This window comes from Orcinus orca, chromosome 3, assembly GCF_937001465.1.
Source record: "Orcinus orca chromosome 3, mOrcOrc1.1, whole genome shotgun sequence".
Classification (NCBI taxonomy): domain Eukaryota; kingdom Metazoa; phylum Chordata; class Mammalia; order Artiodactyla; family Delphinidae; genus Orcinus; species Orcinus orca.
Window position 1 is genome coordinate 4261982 of NC_064561.1, and position 20843 is coordinate 4282824.

Genomic DNA, 20843 nt, shown 5'->3' on the forward strand with positions numbered 1-20843 from the left:
GGGAATCAGGCATTTCTTCCAGGTGCCCTCCTTCCTTTTTGTGGAGCGTGCTGTTGTACTCTTTGCTACTGGGATGTCAATTCCTTGGCCAGTGCTGGGTCTGTAAGGTCTTTTGGTCTCAGTGTGCCTCATGAAATTAAATAATGGTAAAGCAATCTGAAATAAGCCAATGACAGCTTAAGAAATGAGAAAAAAATATGGGAATTCCCTGGCGGTCCAGTGGTTAGGACTCTGCGCTCTCACTGCCAAGGGCTGGGGTTCGATCCCTGGTCGGGGGACTAAGATCCCGCAAGCTGAACAACGTGGCCACAAAAAAATAAAGCTCTGGCTAATATGAACAGTGCACCTGAAAAACTCACTAGCTAGTTATAATTGTTCATCACTTGATTCTCTTGCGTTTTTGAGGTGGCATTGATAGATCATCCACAAGTCAAAGACTTAAGCAAGTTATTGCCAGAAGCCATTAAAAATAGATATACTGTTCTTAAATAGTAAGTAAAGCTAAAAGGAAATATTCTAGTAGCGTGACATGACTAATTTTGAGAAGGTTTTCCTAGATGTGGTGACTTGATATAAAGTTCTCAATTCCCCCCAAAGTAACCTAAAAGAAACTTTGAGATTTGTCTGTTCTAAAATTAATCAAAAAGAAAATACACAAGAATAGCTAAAATTGAAAAACAGTGTTGCATACTTGCTCTCATTTTAACGATAAGATATTGAAACAGAGTGGGGAGTTTAAGGATTTGCTCATTATAAAGGAAGCACTAAGGATTTTTCAGTAAACAATGTTGGAACAGTTGGCTATCTGGTGGTAGGGAAAATCTCTATTAACCTTCTTCTATGCAAAATAGAAATTCCAACTAGAATAGTATTTTTGTAATATAGTGGTAAGGAAGGCCTGAAATGAGACTTAAAAAACAGAAACTATAAAGAATAAATTTGGCTACTTGAAAATTTTAAGCCTCTCTTAATAAAAGATACCATAAGTAAGATACAACAACTGGGAGAAAATATTACAGCATGTAAGCATCCAGAAAGCATTAAATATTCCTACAAATTAATAAAATAGACAATCCAGTTGACAAAGAACAACAGAGATTATGAATAGGCAGTTCACAGATGAAAGAAACAAACAAGGCCTATATACAAGGGAAAAAAATTCCCTTGCTGGTAACTGAAGGAAAGCAAATAAAAATAATGAGATATCATTTTTGCCTGTTACACTGGTAAAAATTAACACAATTCTCAATATCCCACATTGGCAAGGGTGTGAGGAAATGGGTAGTTATTGGAGATGGTAAATTAATAAAGCTGCTTTGGGAGGTTAACTAAACCAAGGAACTCCATAATATGGAATAAAAGATGGAAGTGAGTCAATATATAGCACAAGAAACTATTCCAAGGCCTTTATTGAGTAACAAAAGCAAGTTACAGAATGTATATACAATATGATTCCATTACATAACAAGTTTATTTCCATTTGAATGATATATGTGTGTAAATCCCCAAGAAAATGTTTTGAAGGACCACCAAGCTGGTAACAGTGGTTACCTCTTAGAAGTGCAATGGGGAGAAGGGAGACTAGTTTTTTTCATGTATTTATGAGGGTGGATCTTTTATTAATAAATGGTGTGAATTTATTTATTTTTTGCTGCGTTGGGTCTTCGTTGCTGCGCACGGGCTTTCTCTAGTTGCGTTGAGCAGGGGTTACTCTTCGTTGTGGTGCACAGCCTTCACATTGCAGTGGCTTCTCTTGTTTCAGAGCGCAGGCTCTGGGCACACAGGCTTCAGTAGTTGTAGCACGCAGGCTAAGTAGTTGTGGCGCACGGGCTTGGCTGCTCCGTGGCATGTGGGATCTTCCCAGACCAGGGCTCGAACCCATATCCCCTGCATTGGCAGGCGGGTTCTTAACCGCTGTGCCACCAAGGACATCCCAATGGTGTGAATCTTTTAATGAGTGTATTTGTGTAATTGTGTGGATGTATTTATGTAGTCAAGCAAATTTTTAAAAATATTGGCCTTTCCACATGCAGCAGGCCACACGGGATACTGGGGGCATATCCCAGCAGAAGTCCAGGGAGGTGGTCTAACAGGTGAGTTGGACGTAATTGCCAAAGCAGAAGCTTAACAGGGAGAAGAAACCAGAATCCCAGGCGAGGGGGCTGGGAGCAGGTTATAGAGACAAGCACTGAGCGAGGCCTGTAGTTTGGAGACTGCGAACATTGGAGGCGTTTTACTCTGCAGAAGAAGGCTTTGAGGGGTACCTTTTCCCTAAGTACCAAAAACAGTCGCTTTAGTTTGTGCCAGAGTAATATTTTTCATTCACATTAATTTTGGATTCATTTAGACACGCTGTTTTTCATCTTTGGAAAGTAGGGTATCTTTCCCCAAACCTACTTCCCCCCAAAGTAGGCGATTGTTGATAAGCATCCCAGTAGGGGTGTGCTTTCTATATTGAAGACTAAACGTTCTTAGAACTGCATATTCTCTTGACATTTCTGGCCAGGTCATTTAGCTGGGAGAGTTCTCCTGTGGAGGGATTTGAGCTGCAGTGGAACTGTGCTTATTGCTCAGGAGAACAGTAGGTTGTGAGATCTGAGTCTGCCAGATGAAAACCCGCTGCCTTTCTTGTGAAAGGGAGAAAGACAGTATAAAGGGTGGCAAGTTTGTGGTAGTCTACTTAGATTTTTTCCTAGTAGTAATTCAGTGGAATTGGACAAAAACCAATGTGCATGTTCTAGAATGGTAACCAGCTTTATCAAATACAGTAAGTCTGTGGAAACGTTGCTAGTGTATCTTCCTGGCATATTTACAAAGACCACTGGGTTGAGTTCCAGACATTTTTGAAGCTCAAGGCATGTTTTGCCATAGGAATATTATAAAATGGTATTGCGGTTCCCAGTCAGCCACCAAGGCTACTTGCACATAATGTATTGCATTCTAGTATTAGTGTCACAATTCCCTGTGTTCCTAAATAAGATATTCCTGAGAACATGAGTGAAATTAGAATGTGGAAGAATTAAGTAACACATGTTATAAGAAAATTCTCACCCTTGAGAGAGGTTTTTTTAACGTCTGAATGATGGTATAAATGCTTAGGGTTGAGCTCCCCGCACACACAGATTCTATATACACTTACGAGATTAATCATTAAATATAGGCAAATTAATGTCTAGTTCTTTCATATTACTTGAAAAATACTTAGTAGTCTTAAGAAATTGATCTTTGCTTTGGGGAAATAGTCGTCGCAGGAAGTGAGTCCTCCTGAGGTTGTGCAGCTAGGGACAGGTGGCTGATTAGCACCTCTTTCCATAGACCAACATTTCAGATCAGTGGGGGGGAAAGATTAGTAAATGGTGTTGGGAAATCAGTTTCCAGATGGAAGAGGCATTTGTAAAATAGTCTTACTCAGCAGGAAACTGAAAGAATCAAATGTTAAAATGAAATCGGAAAAGAACTAAATATAGGTGAATATTTGTGTGGTCTTGGTGTGGAGATGGGCTTCTAAACATGAAGGTAAAAACCATTTACACATAAAAACCGATTAATAGCTTTGGCTGCATGAAAGTAAAATTTACCCAGAACCCAAAAACAAAACTAAAAGATTGGTGAAGAGCTGGGAGAAAATGTGTTGTGTTTATGACATGCAAATTAAAAATGAGGAGAAATGGAACAGAGGTTTTTTAATTGGGGAAAGGGTATAAATGAGAAATTTTTACAAAGGTGCGAATGATTGACCAAAAAATGCAACCTAAGCAGTGATCTGATAAATTCAGGTTAAAACAAGTATTCCTTTTTTGCCTAGCACGTTGACGTGGGTAAAGAAATAGCTGATTTTAATAAAGATTCAGAAAAATTGGTACTTTGATTCACTGTTGATGGAACTATGGATTGTAATACTCTTCCTCTAGGGTATCACGATAATATGTGGGGTGTTTCTTTTTAATAAAAGACTTTAAAATGTACATACTCTTTGTCCCAACTATGCCATTTATAGAAATATGTACTAATACGACAATTACCTGGATGCAAAAAAAGAATTACCAGAATGTTCATTTTATAAGCATTTTCTTAAATCTCCATCCGTAGGTATTACTTACTTCAACGACGGTGTCTCCATATAATGCTACGAAAGTATAGAAAGATGTTCACAATACATTAAAAGATTATAAAATGACAGTACAGTGCCATTTTTAAAAGCGAAGTACACGTATATACATAGCACAGTATGGGAGGATATCTTATCAATATATGCCACTGTATGATAGCTCGAGGGCTAACTCTAGATGGTAAAATTGTGAAAGGTTTTTACTTTCTGTTTGCTTTTTTATGTTTTCCTTTTATGTCATTGTCTCTGTGGGAAAACGTGTTCCACGTTCTTTAACTAAAAAGCAGCACAGGGATTTCCCTGGTGGTGCAGTGGCTAAGACTCCTCACTTCCAATGCAGGCGGCCCGGGTTCGATCCCTGTTCAGGAAACTAGATCCCACATGCTGCCACTAAGAGTTCTCCTGCTACAGCTAAAGATCCCGCATGCCGCAACGAAGGTCCTACACGCAGCAACGAAGATCCCACGTGCTGCAACTGAGACCCAACACAGCCATGTAAATAGATAGATAGATTTTTTTTAAGCAGCACTTTTTCTCTCCCCGCCCCTTTTTTTTTCTTTTTGCCACAGCACACAGCTTGCGGGGTCTTAGTTCCCCAACCAGGGATTGAACCCAGGCCGTGGGCAGTCAAAGTGCGGAATCCTAACCACTGGACTGCTAGGGAAGTCCCCAAAGCAGCACATTTGTATAAGATACTCTTCTCCCCATAACCAAAGCCACTTAACAAGAAGGGCAGGCCTGGAAAAGGTCTAGTCTACCTCCACCTTATTAAGAATCCATTTCAGGCTCCTCATACTTCCACAGCCAGTTGATAAGAACAGAACCACTTCTACTTGGGGGTAGTAGAGGGGCTGCCTTATGCAGAATGGCCTTATCATTCCTGGATTATGGTGTTCCTAAATGGAGAAGTGCCACGGGTGTTTTAGGTTGTCTTATTTCTGTAGTGCTTAGGGCCTATAAAAGTGCAAGTTGTCACGTCTGGAAAGTGCATATCGATGATCTCATGCTGTAAATTATTCCTCCAGGGCGCAAACCAGAAGAAGAGGGTGTGGAAGATAACGGGCTAGAGGAAAATTCTGGGGATGGACAGGTATGTGCAGCCTTGTCAGTGAATCAGCTCCGTGCGTGGACCCATGACAGTCATCTGATGGTGGTATTTTGTTTGTCACAGGAGGATGTTGAGACCACTTTGGAGAACTTGCAGGACATCGACATGATGGATATCAGTGTGTTGGATGAAGCAGAAATCGATAATGGAAGTGTTGCAGATTGTGTGGACGACGACGATGCTGATAATCTCCCGGAGTCCCTGTCTGATAGTAGAGAGCTAGTCGAGGGAGAAATGAAGGAGCTTCCTGAGCCGCTTCAAGAACATGCTGTAGGTAACTCGGCAGTGTCTCTACAGTGTACCCTAAACGTAACAATTCCTCAAATAGCTTAATAGTTGATAAGTTTTATATTTGGACTTAAGTTCTTTTAATGCCAGTTGAGTAGAATGGTGGCTAATCCATTCACATGTAAAAATCAGATGAGTCTGAAAAACACACTTTGCTTCATTGAAAAATGGTGTCTCGTGAGGAACGCGAGTATATGCTCTCCATTTGTATCATGCGGTGTTAAGCCTTTTGAGGATACTATTGTAGATCTTCCTGTTTATTATAGGAGATTGGTCTGTGGTGTAACACCTGGGATGCCTTGAAAATACCAAAACAGAGGTTCAAAGTTGGTCTTTTGCTGTCAACCAATTGGTACTCGCCTAAGTCAATCTTTTTTTTTTTTTTTTTTGCCGTATGCGGGCCTCTCACTGTTGTAGCCTCTCCCGTTGCAGAGCACAGGCTCCGGATGCGCAGGCGCAGCAGCCATGGCTCCCAGGCCCAGCCGCTCCGCGGCATGTGGGATCTTCCCAGACCGGGCCACGAACCCGTGTCCCCTGCATTGGCAGGCGAACTCTCAACCTCTGCGCCACCAGGGAAGCCCTCGCCTAGTCAATCTTTAACACTGACTTTGATGTTGTTTTTAAAGCCTTACGTTTTTTTTCTTGTTAGATGCAGTTATGGTGGGCATTATTTATTGAACTTTGTCTGCCAGACATTAGGCATTATTTCATTTAATCCTTTGAACAACAGTGTGATATATAGATGCTGTTATGCCCATTTTCCAATTGGGGAAATTGGGGAGTAAAAAGGTAAAGAAATATCTCCAGACAATATATAGGTCATATGAGAATAAGAATTAAGACCAGTCTAATTCCAGAGTCCATGTACTTAACTCATACACCACATTATCTCAGTGCTGTTAAATTTACTGGATTGTGTCATTTCCGTGAGGATGAACGTTTCTCGGGTAGCCAGAAGAGGCAATGAAAAATAGAAGCCAATGAGGCGTCTTTGTAGGAAATCCTAGGGCTTGGTCCTAGGGGGCACCTTGTTTTCGTAGTCCTCCTCAGATCTTTTGTGGAGTGTCTCCCGAGTACTCCAGTACTCCCGGGGGAAGGAAGCCCTGTTCTCTGCTGGTCCACCCATGCTGTTCCTTGGAATGTGTTTGCATTTTCTTTTGGAACTGATCCTCAATACCCTTAGAGGAAGCAGATTGTCATCTTTGAAAGGGGTGGGGGGGGGGTTGAGAAACGATTGGGTCATTTTAACACAGATAGGGTATGCAATTGATTCATCTGTTGATGAGTCTCATTCACTGGCTTCCTAAAAAGGAGTACCAGAAACACGAGAGCAGTGAAACCCTGCCTTATTGGCTGCTTTTCCTTAAGGCTGTTTTATTCCCTGTGATTAGAAAATAATATATTAAGTAACAAAAGCTTGGAAACGCCTAAATGTCTATCAGTAATTGTTAAGTAACCATGGTTTAGTGGAAGCAGTTGTTTAAGAGTTAACAGCATTGACTAGAGGTCTGCCACTTAACTTGCTGTGTGACCTTGGCTAATTTACTTAATCTTTCTGGGCCTCATTTGCAAAAATAGTAGGTTTGAGGAGGACTAAATAGATGAATGCTTATTGCTAATTTAGAGCAAAAGTCATCAAGCTGGCCAAAAATTTATTGGAACACAGCCACACCTATTTGTGACAATTGTCTGTGGCTGATTTCTGGATACAACAGCAGAGTAGAATACTCATGACAGAGACCGTCTGGCCTACAAAGCCTAAAATATTCACTATCTGGCCCTTGACCCCCAGCTTAGAGCAGCACCTATTGTATAGCAAGCGGCAGTAAGGTTATTGCTACTGTTACTATAACATTTATTACTCCTTCCGGTGATACAGTTACTACTTTTATATACCATCTCAATGAACTAAGCTTATTTATATGAACTAGAATAATCTCCAAGATGGCAGCAAAAGTAAGGCAGGGAACAGAATAATGTGCTACTAATCATGGAGACAGAGAAAGGAGAGACAGTCTTTCACATGCATGTGTGCCCATGCTCTTGTGAGCATGTGTAGAATGTCTTGAGATGGCTGTGTCAGGGGAAGGAAGGAGTGGTGCAAGGTAGTTTCCTAGTCAAGTAAAGGTAATAACAATACATGCTAGTTATAAAATATTTTGAAACTATCTCCCCCCCAAAAAAATAAACCAACATTCAGGGCTTTATAACAAACAATCTAAATTATGTTAGGTCACACAACAATGATTTTATGAACCCCCTTTCTATATTTGGGGAATCCCTTGCTTTATGGACAGAGCCCACCTCATAGAGTAGAAGCTCAACATACCAGTTACTCTTGCCCTGCAGATGGGGCAGTGTTGGGTCACCTGGGCTTTGCCAGTCCTATGCTCCTGTCCCCACACTCAGTTTGGAAGTTGATGATGCTGAGTGGCAGGGTTCCCGGAGAAGCCCTTCCCATGTGGGCAGTAGCCTCCCTAGCAGCAGCAGTCCCAATGGCAGTAGCATCCAGGTTCGGGAAGCTGTGGTGGCCATGGAAATCCAAGAACCCACTCTGCAGCATGATTCTAGATGGTGTTCCTGGAAGAACAGCCCCAAACCTGGTGGTCCAGTCTACCAGGAGAGCCCATGTACTGCCCAGTTGTGCTTTTCTTTGCTTAACTTAGACTTTTGTTTTTCTTTGTTTGGCTTGCATCTTGAAACCCAAACTGATACCATTTTAGTGGGTCTCCTAGTCTGTCTGCAGGTATATGTTTATGTACATTTCTTTTATTTGAGGTGGAATCCCAATATAATGCTTTTTTGATTCCTGCACTGTGTTTAGAATTTCATCTTAAGTGACTTTTCATGGCTGTAGGTTTTCACTGTATGGATGTACCATTATGTTACCTTATTATTGATGTAATAAATTTTATTCTCCATTTATTTTACAGGTAGAGGACAAAGAAACTATAAACAATTTAGATACTTCATCATCTGACTTCACTATATTACAGGTAAATTGTTGTATGTCTCAGTAATTTTAGAATCAAACATTAGACCACAGTCTCTGGAAACGACTTCCAATATGGTATGGCAGTCCCAACTAAAAGTCATTGCAAAGTTTATTTCCTTTGTTGGCTTCTGTAGAGGGGGTTTTGCTTTCCACTTTCCCCTAATATGACATGCCTATTGAAAAGGGCTCATCGTCTTGGCTTCCCTTCCAAGCACTGTGGCGTCCCTGCAGCAGAGAGGAGGGTGTGTTTGCGGGGTTCTTGTTAATTTGATGGGTGGGAGAAGGGCAGCCTGTCGGGTCTGTTCTGGATGACATCCTCTGCAGAAAGACTATTAGATGAGACATGAGACAGCAGGGGGGACACCCCCTCCTCAGGAGAGACGAATGGGGCACGGATGAGGATGCAAGGGGGTGACCAGAGCGCTGACCTCACAGCTGGGAAGAAAGATGGATTCTCAGGGGTTCTGGTTCTGCCTTTGGGAAGTTTTTCTCAGAAAGTACACAGATTTCTTTTGATAACTACATCGTCTTGGCTGTTTGACGACCATCTGTGTAGAAGTTAAATCTTACATGAGAACAAATGAGATGTGGCCTAACTTTCAGGTATGGTTTGCATAAATGTGGATCTTGAGTTTCCTTTTCCTTTTTCTGCCAGCCTGTAGATGTAAACTGTTGGAATAAAGCTGGGTACCTAATTTTCGGTAGAAAGTTTTGTGAGGAAATGAAAATACTTAGGCCAGTCATAAGTAAGCTGACTGCCAGTCAGCTTATGCCAGTCCTTGTTTTTTGTTTGTTTTAATAATGTCACCTATGCTGCTTAATTGGAAATCACCTTTCAGACAAGATCTTCACTTGCTTCTGCCAGGCAGGGGCAAGGTTTGTTATTAACAAGCCAGAACCCCGGCCTTGAGGGTGCAAATCTCAAGGAAACTTGGTGAAACCCCATTCACCTTTAGGGCTGATGTCTCTCTCCAGCTGCAAAGTGACACAACCTGTTCCTGACTCAGAAGGGAAAGGAGGAGCGGGTCTTGTCATTTTCTTGAGTGTCTCTGTAGGTCAAAGACTCCTGTATGTATTATCCTAACCAGACGCTTATATATAGCCCCTCTCAGAGACAAATAGAAACATATGCGTTTTTCTCTAGGGAAAGTCAGGAGAGAATTGTTCTGCCTAAAATGATTGTTTCTTTCAGTATAGAATCTTTAATTCCCAGCATGAAATGAAAAAGAATTGATTACAAATAAATGAAACTATTATGAAAGTGAACAGTTTCCTAGGGCTCCCCAGAATGGCAGGTCAGTGCCCAGTGGAAGTTGCAAACCATTCACGTCCATGTAACTTATATGCTAAGCACCTGTGCTGTGTCAGATGCATGAGAAGAAAGGTTGGTCTCCATCCTTCCTGTGTAAACAGAGCGATGAGTTGAGGCCTGGACTGATAAACAGACTCTCAGTCACTTAGCCTTTGCTTAAATCTTGGCTTTGCTGTGTGTCCTTGAGGAAGTTTGTCAGCCACTCTGTGCCTGTCTCCTAATCTGTGAAAAGAAGGATGATAGTAATAGTACCAACCTGCTAGGGCTGTGTGATGATTGGTTAATATATATATATAGTAAGGTGCTTGAATTTGTGCCTGGAACCTAGACAGTGCTTATCAGCGTTGGCTGGAATTCCAGAATATTGTAGTTTGTGCAGAGGGAACGTAGGGGTCAGGGGCCACATATTGAGAGAAAGTCCCTTCCTTTAGTTGGGCAGCCTCTCTATGACGAGGTGGCCCCTAAGCTAAATGCCGAGGGATGTGTAGGACTTGATGGGGTGGGGTGAGGTGCAGATGGCCCTGCTGGAGAGGGAGGTGGGAACGGGGGTGGTAAAACCAACACTACTGTCGGCAAGGAATAACAATGGTGTGACTTGACAGGGCTTCCTGGGAAGGGTTGGAGGGATATTTAGGAATTAGGGCTGCCTGGTGGGTTGTTGTTTAGAAGAGATAAAGAAGCAGGTATCTGTAACACTGGAGAGGGCTCAGTTGACCAGGTGGGCAGGGGTGGTATGACCATTCAAAGAGCAGAGGTCAAGCCACCTGTGCCTTCTTTCCCTCGATCTTTTCAATTTTTGGAAACTAATGCTATATTAATTAAGTGAAAATTGATTATCTGATATGTGTCAGGCACTCTACTAGGCACTAAAGATAGAAAAAATGAAAACACTGCCCTCCAGGGCAGTGTTTAAGACAATTTAGAGGGACAGACAAGCATGTGATGGGTTCATCACCATTAAAAGTGATAAAATGTTGCCAGGCGCTGGGAAGTGCAGCAAAGCAAACAACACAGTAATAAACCAGGCCCTTTGAGAGCATCCTGGGCTGTGGGGCTTGGGGCCAAGGTGAATGAGGTGGGATGCCAGCTGTGTGGGTTCTTGCCCAGAACAAGCAGGTTCTCCACCTGTTGTATTTGTGAGGTCCCTTGTCTGTGTTTTTAAAATTCCCTTCTTAGTTATTACAGTTTTTGGTGTAAATAAATTCTAGGTTTCATCCATCTGGCACAATCTTATTTATATTTTTTGTTGCAGGAAATTGAAGAGCCATCCTTGGAGCCAGGTACTGTTAAATGAAAAACTTAGCAACGGGGTTTGGAATCATTCTAGTTTTCCACCTTCTCTAATTTGAATTCTTTAATTTTAAAAAGTTACCTTACTGTAGTATACATTGTTCTAAAGGTTTACGATCCAGAACATACCAGGATCATAGAGATTGGAAACCCAGCCATATCACCAGATCTGTGAAAGTGGCTAACTTCTCATTTCGCAAAATGTATTGGTGAGATGAAACTGTCTCATGCCTTTTTAAATGTACACGGCACTTAAACGTATGTAGAAAGAGTTTGCATGCCTCTCGAGAGCAAATACCTCTGTACCCCACAGAACAGATCTTGTGATATTGGGCAGTATCTTAACTTTGTGGTTTTTAATTCAGGCAGTGCAGGCAGTGGTAGGGAGATACGGTTTAAAACATTGAGACGTAACTGGATTCCAGAAGAGGAGTTTCTTCATGAGAATTCCAAACAAATAACTGTTCACTTTCTGGACTGCAAATATCTCAGAGCACCGATGGAAGAGATTCTGGTTTTCATGTTGGACTGTTCTGTTAAAAGAAATTCAAAGAAATTTGGAAATTGAGCTGTTCAGTGAATGGTGATACATTCAGTTAAGCAACTTGGACTTTGGAAGCTAAATTTGGAAGAGTCATATATAAACGACGACAGAATGAAGACTGTCAAGAATCAGCCAGAAGGTTATGGGGGTTAAATCTCTGGGATGCTTTTCTCTTCCATGTAGCGTAGAGGCTTGCTCTCGCAGGCGGTTGGAGCGCAGGTAGTGTAACCAGTGTAACTTTGTGTACCCGCGGGTTTTCCAATCTCTGTGTAGCTAGCAGTTCTCTTCGTGTTAGTGTGGCAGCCGTGCCAGTTCCACATTTGTGATTGCTTTATTTCCCTGGTAATTAAACCTTGTGCCATTCTATTCCTGTTAAATCCGTAGAAAATGAGAAAATACTCGACATTTTGGGGGAAACTTGTAAATCTGAGCCAGTAAAAGAAGAAGGTTCCGAGCTGGAGCAGCCATTTGCACAGGAAACAAGTAGCGTGGGGCCAGACAGAAAGCTTGCGGAGGAAGAGGACCTTTTTGACAGCGCCCATCCGGAGGAGGGTGATTTAGATTTGGCCAGCGAGTCAACAGCACAAGCTCAGTCGAGCAAGGCAGACACCCTGTTAGCGGTAGTGAAAAGGGAGCCCGTGGAGCAGACAGGCGATGGCGAGAGGACGGACTGTGAGCCTGTAGGGCTAGAGAAGCCAGTTGAGCAGAGTAGTAAAGCCTCAGAGCACACGGAAGCCTGTAGCGAGGAGGCCTCGGAAGCGCCCCCGGAAGCCTCAAGCCCAGACCCCAGGGATAGCAAAGAAGACGTGAAGAAGTTTGCTTTTGAAGCTTGTAATGAAGTCCCTCCGGCTCCTAAAGAGTCCTCAGCCAGTGAGGGCGCTGATCAGAAAATGAGGTTTGTTTTTTCTCAGTTTTAGACCAGACGCTATCTCCTTTTCATTGGTCGTTTAATGACACACATAAGCTGTTGTTTCTGCAATTGGCCAGCCAGACTGATGCAATTGTAGTTTACTTCTAAAGAATGTTTTATTTCTCTTTGTTTATTTTAAGCTGATTACATAATCTTTTTTCTTTTCTCAACCTATCATGGTTGTTTTCTTTAATTCTTCCTAATTATCTTTAGCCCAGCAGAATTAATTAACTCCTGTGGGTCTGAAATCTTATGGTTAGGTCAGATTTCCAATACACGTTTGTCGGGGTATCATTTTTTCAGAACTAAATTTCGGGTAGGTATGCAACCTCAGCACGTATTTTATAATTTTGAGTTTGTTTCCTGTCTGCTTCTTCCTTCTGGAGTGACATTGTCTTTTGTCTCTAGTTCTGTCGAAGATGACTTGGATACCAAAAGGCTTTCCAAAGAGGAAAAAGGTAGGTCAGCGTGACATCGTCCCCAAGAGCATGTTTGGCCCCCACGGTGGCGGGTGTTTGGTTCTGGGCTGTCCACACCCATTTCTGCCTCACATGTGCCTGTGAGCCCGTCTTGAAGCCTTTTCTCCACTCTGTCCCCTGCTCCTCACTGCAGGTTCTGGGTTGCAGGGCAGAGTTGACACATCGATTTGATGCTCATGCTTGATTTTGCCAGAGGGCTTTGAGCTCCTCCATCCTGACTGACCCTCTGATTTGCAACCTCCTTAGCCATGGTGACACTTGCAGATGGAGAAAATGCTTCGAGTTTCAGATACCTTGGGGCGGTGGGGGGCACTTTCCCTGGTATTACAGATTTATCAACACCAGAGCCCTTTATTGATTCACTGATTGAGAAGTAGTTTTGCTGGTCCAGATTCCTCCTTAATCAGTGTTCTAAGAAGAACAAAAACCAGGGGTAGGTTGTGCTCTGTGGTTCCACACTGATAGCACCTGTCTTACATTCCAAAGTCACCTCACTGGATTGGATGATGCCATGTGGTAGCTAAGGGACTCTCCCATGGGCTGAGCAGCCCCTGACTCGCCGTAGTAATGGCGTTGCCAGTGGTCCCGTCTGCCTAGTGCGCAGAGCTTGTGTAAGGACAGTGGGCGGGGCCCCACACCCCAGCTGGCTTTGGGTACTGCTGGCATCTGGGACAAGAAGGGAAAGTGTCTGGTTTGGAATGAGACTCAGGATTTTGTTGGTGTCGTGTTTTTTACCTGAACTTTTTTTGTGATAGGTCGTAGCAGTTGTGGTAGGAATTTCTGGGTTAGTGGACTTTCTTCTACCACCAGAGCTACAGATTTGAAGAATCTTTTCAGCAAGTATGGGAAGGTAAGACCGGGGATGATATTTTTAAGCCCATGCAGTATGGCTTCTACGCGCAGATCATTGTCCCCACGCAGTGAGGACTTTGAGTGACCGTGCCGCTCTTTGACTTCACATCTGCTCACATTGCTCGTGGCGGGTCCGCCCCCCCACGGGGAGAGATGCAAGCCCAGTGGGAGTTCCCAGAGCCCACGTCCACTTTGTATTTCTCACCTTTCCCCGGCCCCCAAGCCACCACACAACTTGATAGCTTCCTGAATCCATTTCTCTGGCTTTAGGCCTTAAATCCAGGGAGGGCTGTGGAGGGTGGAGCAGAGGGCAGGGTGGGAAGGTGCTGGTAGCATTTTCGTGAGATGGTGGTGATTACAGAATGAAGCTCTAGATACGGTTACAGACAAGATCTGGGGAGCCAGGCCGGTGTGGACAGCTATGGGCCCCAGCTCTGCCGCTCAGAGTTGTGTGGCCGGGGCATGTCGCCTCTCCCGTGTGAACCTCATCTCGTCACCTGGGGGCCCTCAAAGTTGCTGCCTCCTTACGATGGCGTGTGTAACTGGAGCAGAGCTGATGGTGCCCTGCCTCTGCCCACCTGCTTTCACCCCCAGCTGGGTAGCTCTGGCCCCCTCTTCTCTGCCCCCCCTGCCTGTCTCCCTCCGTCCTCAGCCCGGCAGGGGTGGCCGTGATGCCCAGGTGGGCCACCTCCCCGCCTGGGTGCCAACTGCAGTCCCTCGTGTGTTACCTTTAGTCCCTCCTCATTCTCCCCCTCCCTCTCCCCCTTCCTCCGTATGCTTCCTGGACTCACTTCCAGATAAACCGCTGCACCTGTGCCTCCTTGTCTCTCAGTCAGCCTTGGCCAAGTGAGACTTAGCACAGGCTCGTGTTCGTAGTAAGGGTTCAGCAATGATAACTGAGAAAACCAACGTCATTTACCTTGGTTGTTGACGTTCAGGAGCTAACAAGGAAGACTAAACTTGACATGTTTCTCAAAATGACTCACGACTCCCTGGGCCTCAATAATACAAGGTGGGAACCTTTTCTTGATTCTGGTGTGGCCCTCAAAGCAGATAGCTGCTCTCAGCAGGGAAGTGTCAGCCTGGAGCCTGCAGTGTCTTGGGTTCATTGCTGGCTCGAATAAGGGACCAGACCACTCTGAAACCTTCCTTTGGGGGTAAGACTCCATGTGGCACAGTGAGTCTGAATACTGGCCATGGCCACTGGTTCCAGTGGGACCTCTCCTGAGCTGTGGTGCCTTCTGCCATAAAAGGGTGTTCCTAACTTCAGCTTACTGAGGTTGTTGGGAGAGTTAAGTAGCATATAAGGATGTATCTGTAGTGCCTGAAACATCTCCTTGAATTTTTGTTAGTAGTAGGATGGGCTCTTCATTACAGAGCGCTCTTTATGAACCTGTCCTGTCGCTCCTTCTGTAGATGTGTTTTCCTACGTCACTGGCCACGTAGACGACTGCATATTCAGAAACGTTGCTTTACAAATTTTACATAGTGTTAACGGCATGCTGGCCGGACTCTGCCTTCTGCTTCACTTTCTCTGTCGTCCACACTGTCATCCTGGTGCCCTAGAGGAGCAGGCAGGATGGAGGAGGAGCAGCCAGACAGGAGCATTACCCTCCCCAGCCTCTACCTGCTACTTGTCCACCTGTCCTCAGTGTCTCTGGTGGGGGGCAGGGGGGCGCAGCATGAACCGCAGTGTCGGGATCTGTGGGCGGGCTTCGTGTCCGAGCCATATTTGTGTGCTTTCCTTCAAGGTGGTGGGCGCCAAGGTTGTGACCAACGCCCGGAGTCCTGGAGCTCGCTGCTACGGCTTTGTTACCATGTCCACCGCGGAAGAGGCCACAAAATGCATTAACCACCTGCACAAAACAGAGCTCCACGGGAAGATGATCTCAGTGGAAAAAGTAAGGGGCTGTTTTCTTCCCGGGATGTGACCATGTTAGGAAATAAGGTAATACTTCCACCTGATTCTCTTTTTCAGGCAAAAAATGAACCTGCTGGGAAGAAAACTTCTGACAAAAGAGAAGGGGAGGGGAAAAAAGAGAAGTCTAGCAATGCTGACAGGTATTACTCTTCCCGAGGGGATTGTGGCCAAGGTGACCCTTTTTTTCATTTCACGTCCTTCACGTTTTCCACGGATGGGGAAGGCTGTGAGGCCCTCGCCCCCTTTACTTTTTTGCATTCGTTGAGGACGGTTTCACCACTAGTCCTGGGAGATGACTCCAGTCCCTTGGCAGGCTCCTTGTTCCCCATCCTGTTGATGCCTTAGAGGCAGCCTCCTCATCACTTGGTGCTCATTGCAAGAGTCCTGTCATCATCGCTGGCTTTTTTCCCTCAATATCTCTTCTCACCCACTTGTGTCTGGGGTGTTATTTTTAGATCTGCAAACCTTAAGAGAGAAGAGAAGCCTGACAGAAAAGATGATGCTAAAAAGAGTGAAGATGGAAGTGGAGAAAAGAGCAAAGATCAGGATGATCAGAAACCTGGCCCTTCAGAACGATCTCGAACCACAAAATCAGGTAGCTGACCAATGGGTATGGGAGATTTCACCTTGTGTTCTCTTCCTAGCTGGTGTGGTTAGTTGGCAACACAAACTACATTTGTTTTCTATGGAGTTGAGTGTTGTTCCTCATTTGGAGGTGCTGCTTCTATCTTGCTCCTTTCTTCCTGTAGGAAGTCGAGGAACTGAGCGGACTGTGGTGATGGATAAATCTAAAGGTGTCCCTGTTATCAGTGTCAAAACATCAGGATCCAAAGACAGAGTGAGTGTCCTTCCCCACCTAGGGTAGTCATTTCCTCTGACGCTCCTATGTGTGCTTTAGGGGCTTCTTGTGCTTGAGAGAAGTTGTCAGCCTTTTCAAAATGTAGGTTTTTTTGAACTTTAAAAATGGGAAAGTTTAAAAGCTTTGCTTCATAGTTTGTATGATAAGAATTGTTGCTTTTTCATCTTTTATAACTAATTTTCAAATTTAGTTATGGGAGTGGTTGGCTTTGTTTGCCTGAATCAGGGTACAGTAGTCCATTTTCCTTGCCAGTCTGGAAGTTTCAGCAGCTCTCATCGTGCATTCCTAAACCCCTGTGTGACCCAGCCAGCCTTCCGGCCCGCCTTTACAGCCAGTCCATACTCTGACTCCTTGCAGATGCTCCACAGAACACGGAATCCACAGAGTGCCAGTCTTAGGTTCTTACCACTTCACTCTGCCTGCCACTGGGGTCATGGGTAGCTGTTGATATTCATACGTTCAACTTTTGACAGGCTTACAGCTTTGATGGATGTGGGTCCAGGTCCCCAAGGCTATCCACATTCTGAGATCCACTGGGGGCCCTCCTGGACTCAGCACATAGTTGTAGTCACAGTCAGGATTGGCTTCAGTGATGCAGAGAGGATACACAGCTGGGCAGGCGGGGAAAGACAGGTGTGGGGAGTCTGGAGGGGACCCTGCAGGCTCCTTTGTGTTCTCCCTCCCGTGATGGCTCCCGCAACAGCGACAGTGCAGCCACTTGAGGGTGATACTTCTTCCCAGGGAGGCCCGTTGTAGCCTCAGCTCCCAGGGTTTTTACTGGGGCTGGTCACGTAGGCCCCTCTCCAGGCAAGTACCGAAGGAGAGCAGGTTTTCAGCAGAAATCATCGTTTGCATGGTCTGGGCACAGTGAACCACCTTTGCCAGTTAACTGTTGACTAGGGACACTGAATGCCAAGTTCTCTAACACCAGCCTCAGGCCTGCCATGTTAACCTGTGCTGCCCAGAAGATAAACCGTTTAAGCTTCTGAATGTTGTGGACCATTTATTTGCAAGCTGACGTTTCTATTATGGCATTTCAGTCTGCCTGTGTTTGTGCAAATATTTTACTGTGTTAGAGCGGTTTCCCCTTACTTTATAATATATGATGTAGAATGGCAAATTGGAAGTGTGAATTTGAGGGCTGAGGCGGGTAGATCTCAAAAAATAATGCAGTCGGCACAAATAAGGAATCCTCAAACATACCAGAAGCAGTCTCAATTGGGCATCGCCACATGTTTAATATTAAAGAATGTGTTTGGGACGCAAAAGACAAAGTGAAAAAAAATACTTTTTTATCTTACAAAAAGTTTCTGGTAAGATACTCGTTTCCATTTGACTAGTGAAAGAACTCGAGTCATATTTTAGCATTAAATGGTAATGACAGTCTGTGACTCTGAATTACGATAAGCAAACATGAAGTTCCTTAGGAGAGAAGGCTTTGTTATCTGTTTCGTTAAACGTTCATCTTCACTTCTGATCTTGGATGCTTGGACCTGGACACACCTGATTCTTCCTGTTGTTGTTTCTACCTTAACTTTTCAATGTTTCTTGGTGAACCAGGTTTCCAAGAGCCAGGATCGCAAATCGGCCAGCAGGGAGAAGCGGTCTGTTGTGTCCTTTGATAAAGTCAAAGAGTCGAGGAAGTCACGAGACTCAGAGTCCCGCAGGTGAGTCAGAATCCAGGAATGTGGGCTGGTTTGGGTGTTGCCGTTGACTGGTGATAACTCTGTCCTGGGAGGATATTTTCCAAGTCCCCTGTGGGTGGAATATTGCTTTAAACCTCTGCTCCTTTGGCTTTTAGTTCACAGACTTCCTGTGCACTGGCTTTCTTCTGTGACTTTTTTCAAACTGTTTTCTCAGGCAGATATTTTGAAGATTCTGGGAGGTAGCAATGGCAGGGAGATGGAATGCTTTCCTGGGACAGTAGTGCTAGTTAACAGAACATAGCAAATTTGCTCCAGAAGCTGTGAATAGGGAAAAACAGTGGGACAGACCCAATGAGAGAGCTGAGAGGTCCTCATCCTTAAATAAGCCCAAGACAAGGTCCTCATAATTTTTAAAAACTAAACAGAAATGACGTCGATCACGTTGAGTGACAGTTAATGTTTCCTATCAAGAAAAAAAATTAAAAATGTAGTTTAAAAAATAAGAACCATTAGTAAAAAGGCTAGCAGAATGAGACTGAGAAAGGGGGCAGGAGCACTGTTTTCTGTAGTATGCCGTACAGAACTTTGTGCTGGAAAGGGAACGGCAGTGGGCAAAGAAAAAGTGCGGTTTTGGTGAAGTAATTAGCAAATGAGTAGAACTGACCCATGTGCGTGTGGGAGTTTAACATGATAAAAGTGACATTTCCCACTAGTGAGAAAAGGACGGGGCTCGCCCCAGAATGGCTTCAGGTCACTTGGCTGTGCCTTCGGACAGTCCTTTGGATCTCTGGCTCACATCACTACAAATTGTCAACATAAACTGCTGGCTGAAAAACATAAAAATTAGTTATCCGTGTAATGCAAAAGTAAATATATTTATGAGTTTGAGATTTTGAAAGGACTGAAAATTTATAAAGGAGAGGTAGAGTAAATTAAAATTTCTATACAATGAAAGACCAAAGAGAAAGTGCAAAGATGTGTGACAGATGGTGGTAAAGGTGTTTTGAAATAGATAAAAAATAACCCGATAGAAGATGGACAGAAGGGGCTGTGTACGTATGGTCATGAAACATGAAACGTCGTTCAGCCTCACCAGGCATCAGGGACATGCAGGTGAAAACAGCAGTGAGACTGGTTTTCCATCTATTATTTTGATCTGAATTACAGTGGGGGGAGACAGATGCTTGTAGTGGTGGGAGTGACCTGTCCGGGGGGCACAGCAGCCTGGAGAGCGGTCCCGAGGTAGCATGGGCTTCTGAATCCTGGTGTTCCAGACCGAGCAATGCCACTTCCCCCAACTTGCCTGAGAGGAACCTGTGCTAAGAAAGTGGGGCGGGGTGGCCATTTCCCTGAGGCTGGGAACAACCAGAAGGCCCACGTCTGCGAGTGGTCATGTAAACTGTGGCCTCTCACTCCATGGGCTCCTTCCCAAAAGCATGCCGTACATCTGTAGAGGTGGGGACGCACAGGGTCCAGGACATGGTGCCTGAAAGCAAGGAAGCTGCAGCCATTGTTTTCTAAGACGCAGACACAAAGTAAGGCAAGATTAGACATTTCTGCTGGTATGATTATGTGTCTAAACACAGAGCAGAGGATAGACAGGAGACAACCTGGCAGCTGTACACGGAGACTGGAGGGAAGCACGCTGGGCACCATCAGTATCACCTGCAAAAGCAGGGTTGTCAGTGCCCTCAGCCTTGGCGGGGTCCTGCACAGCCGGGCTGCGTCCACCACCCAGCGGCCGCTGGCCCTTGCTTGTTGCTAAATGTATCTGCAGCCCGGGCCCCCCATCCCACCCCGGGGCGGAGCCGTGGCTCCATCCGTAGCTCCCCCTGCTGGGAGAGGACCTCGGTACTGGGCGCTGCTGCGGCCCCTAGGCCATTGCAGCCTCTACTCTTTGCCTCCAGGGTGCGCGAGCGCAGTGAGCGAGAGCAGTGCATGCAGGCACAGCTGGAGCGGGAGGAGCGCAAGCGGCTGCTCATCGCCCGCGAGAGGCTGGCTTTCCACAGACATCGCCTGGAGCGGGAGCGACTGGAGCGCGAGCGGCTGGAGCGCGAGCGCATGCGCGTGGAGCACGAGCGCAGGCGCGAGCAGGAGCGCATCCACCACGAGCGCGAGGAGCTGCGGCGCCAACAGGAGCTGCGCTATGAGCAGGAGCGGCGGCCCGCCGTGCGGAGGCCCTACGACGACGGGCGGTAAGCCACGCCACTCGTAGCCGCCACCCCTGAGGTGGCCCCTGGTGTTTAGAATTGTGCCGTGGTCCCCAGAGTCCTGTTAACACAACGATTTTTACTTAAAAGGAAGCACAAGTACTTGTTACAGTCAAATTTGGTATTCTGTACTTCATCTGGGAACCTGAGATAGTTTGAGATCGGTGGAGAAATGGTTGGATAAAGTGGTGCTTATTAAATCATTAGGTTCAGGTCCCAGCACAGACCACCGCCCCCTCCCCCAGGAAGGAGTTCAGACACCCAGAGCAGCACATAACACATGGGGCTGGGCACGCGGCCAGCACCTCCTTCTGGGCACCT

The 20843-nt window shown here is 45.1% G+C and overlaps 1 protein-coding gene across 4 annotated transcripts in view; it reads left to right on the top strand.

The window, feature by feature from the left end:
- The window catches only part of SAFB (scaffold attachment factor B), a 34322-nt gene that overhangs the window by 8033 nt on the left and 5446 nt on the right, over positions 1 to 20843 (top strand). For 3 of the 4 annotated variants that reach the window (XR_007476345.1, XM_012535872.3, XM_004277243.4), the window contains exons 3-15: positions 5134 to 5198; positions 5280 to 5486; positions 8438 to 8500; positions 11064 to 11091; positions 12030 to 12540; positions 12964 to 13013; positions 13790 to 13884; positions 15638 to 15787; positions 15865 to 15947; positions 16263 to 16402; positions 16557 to 16645; positions 18227 to 18333; positions 20220 to 20507. Coding sequence is in view for 3 of the 4 variants with exons in the window: in XM_012535872.3 (XP_012391326.1) it covers positions 5134 to 5198; positions 5280 to 5486; positions 8438 to 8500; positions 11064 to 11091; positions 12030 to 12540; positions 12964 to 13013; positions 13790 to 13884; positions 15638 to 15787; positions 15865 to 15947; positions 16263 to 16402; positions 16557 to 16645; positions 18227 to 18333; positions 20220 to 20507 (1876 nt within the window). In the remaining variant the exon portion in view is untranslated. The remainder of the gene's footprint in view (positions 1 to 5133; positions 5199 to 5279; positions 5487 to 8437; positions 8501 to 11063; positions 11092 to 12029; positions 12541 to 12963; positions 13014 to 13789; positions 13885 to 15637; positions 15788 to 15864; positions 15948 to 16262; positions 16403 to 16556; positions 16646 to 18226; positions 18334 to 20219; positions 20508 to 20843) is intronic. The other variant, XM_012535873.3, reaches the window with a different exon arrangement.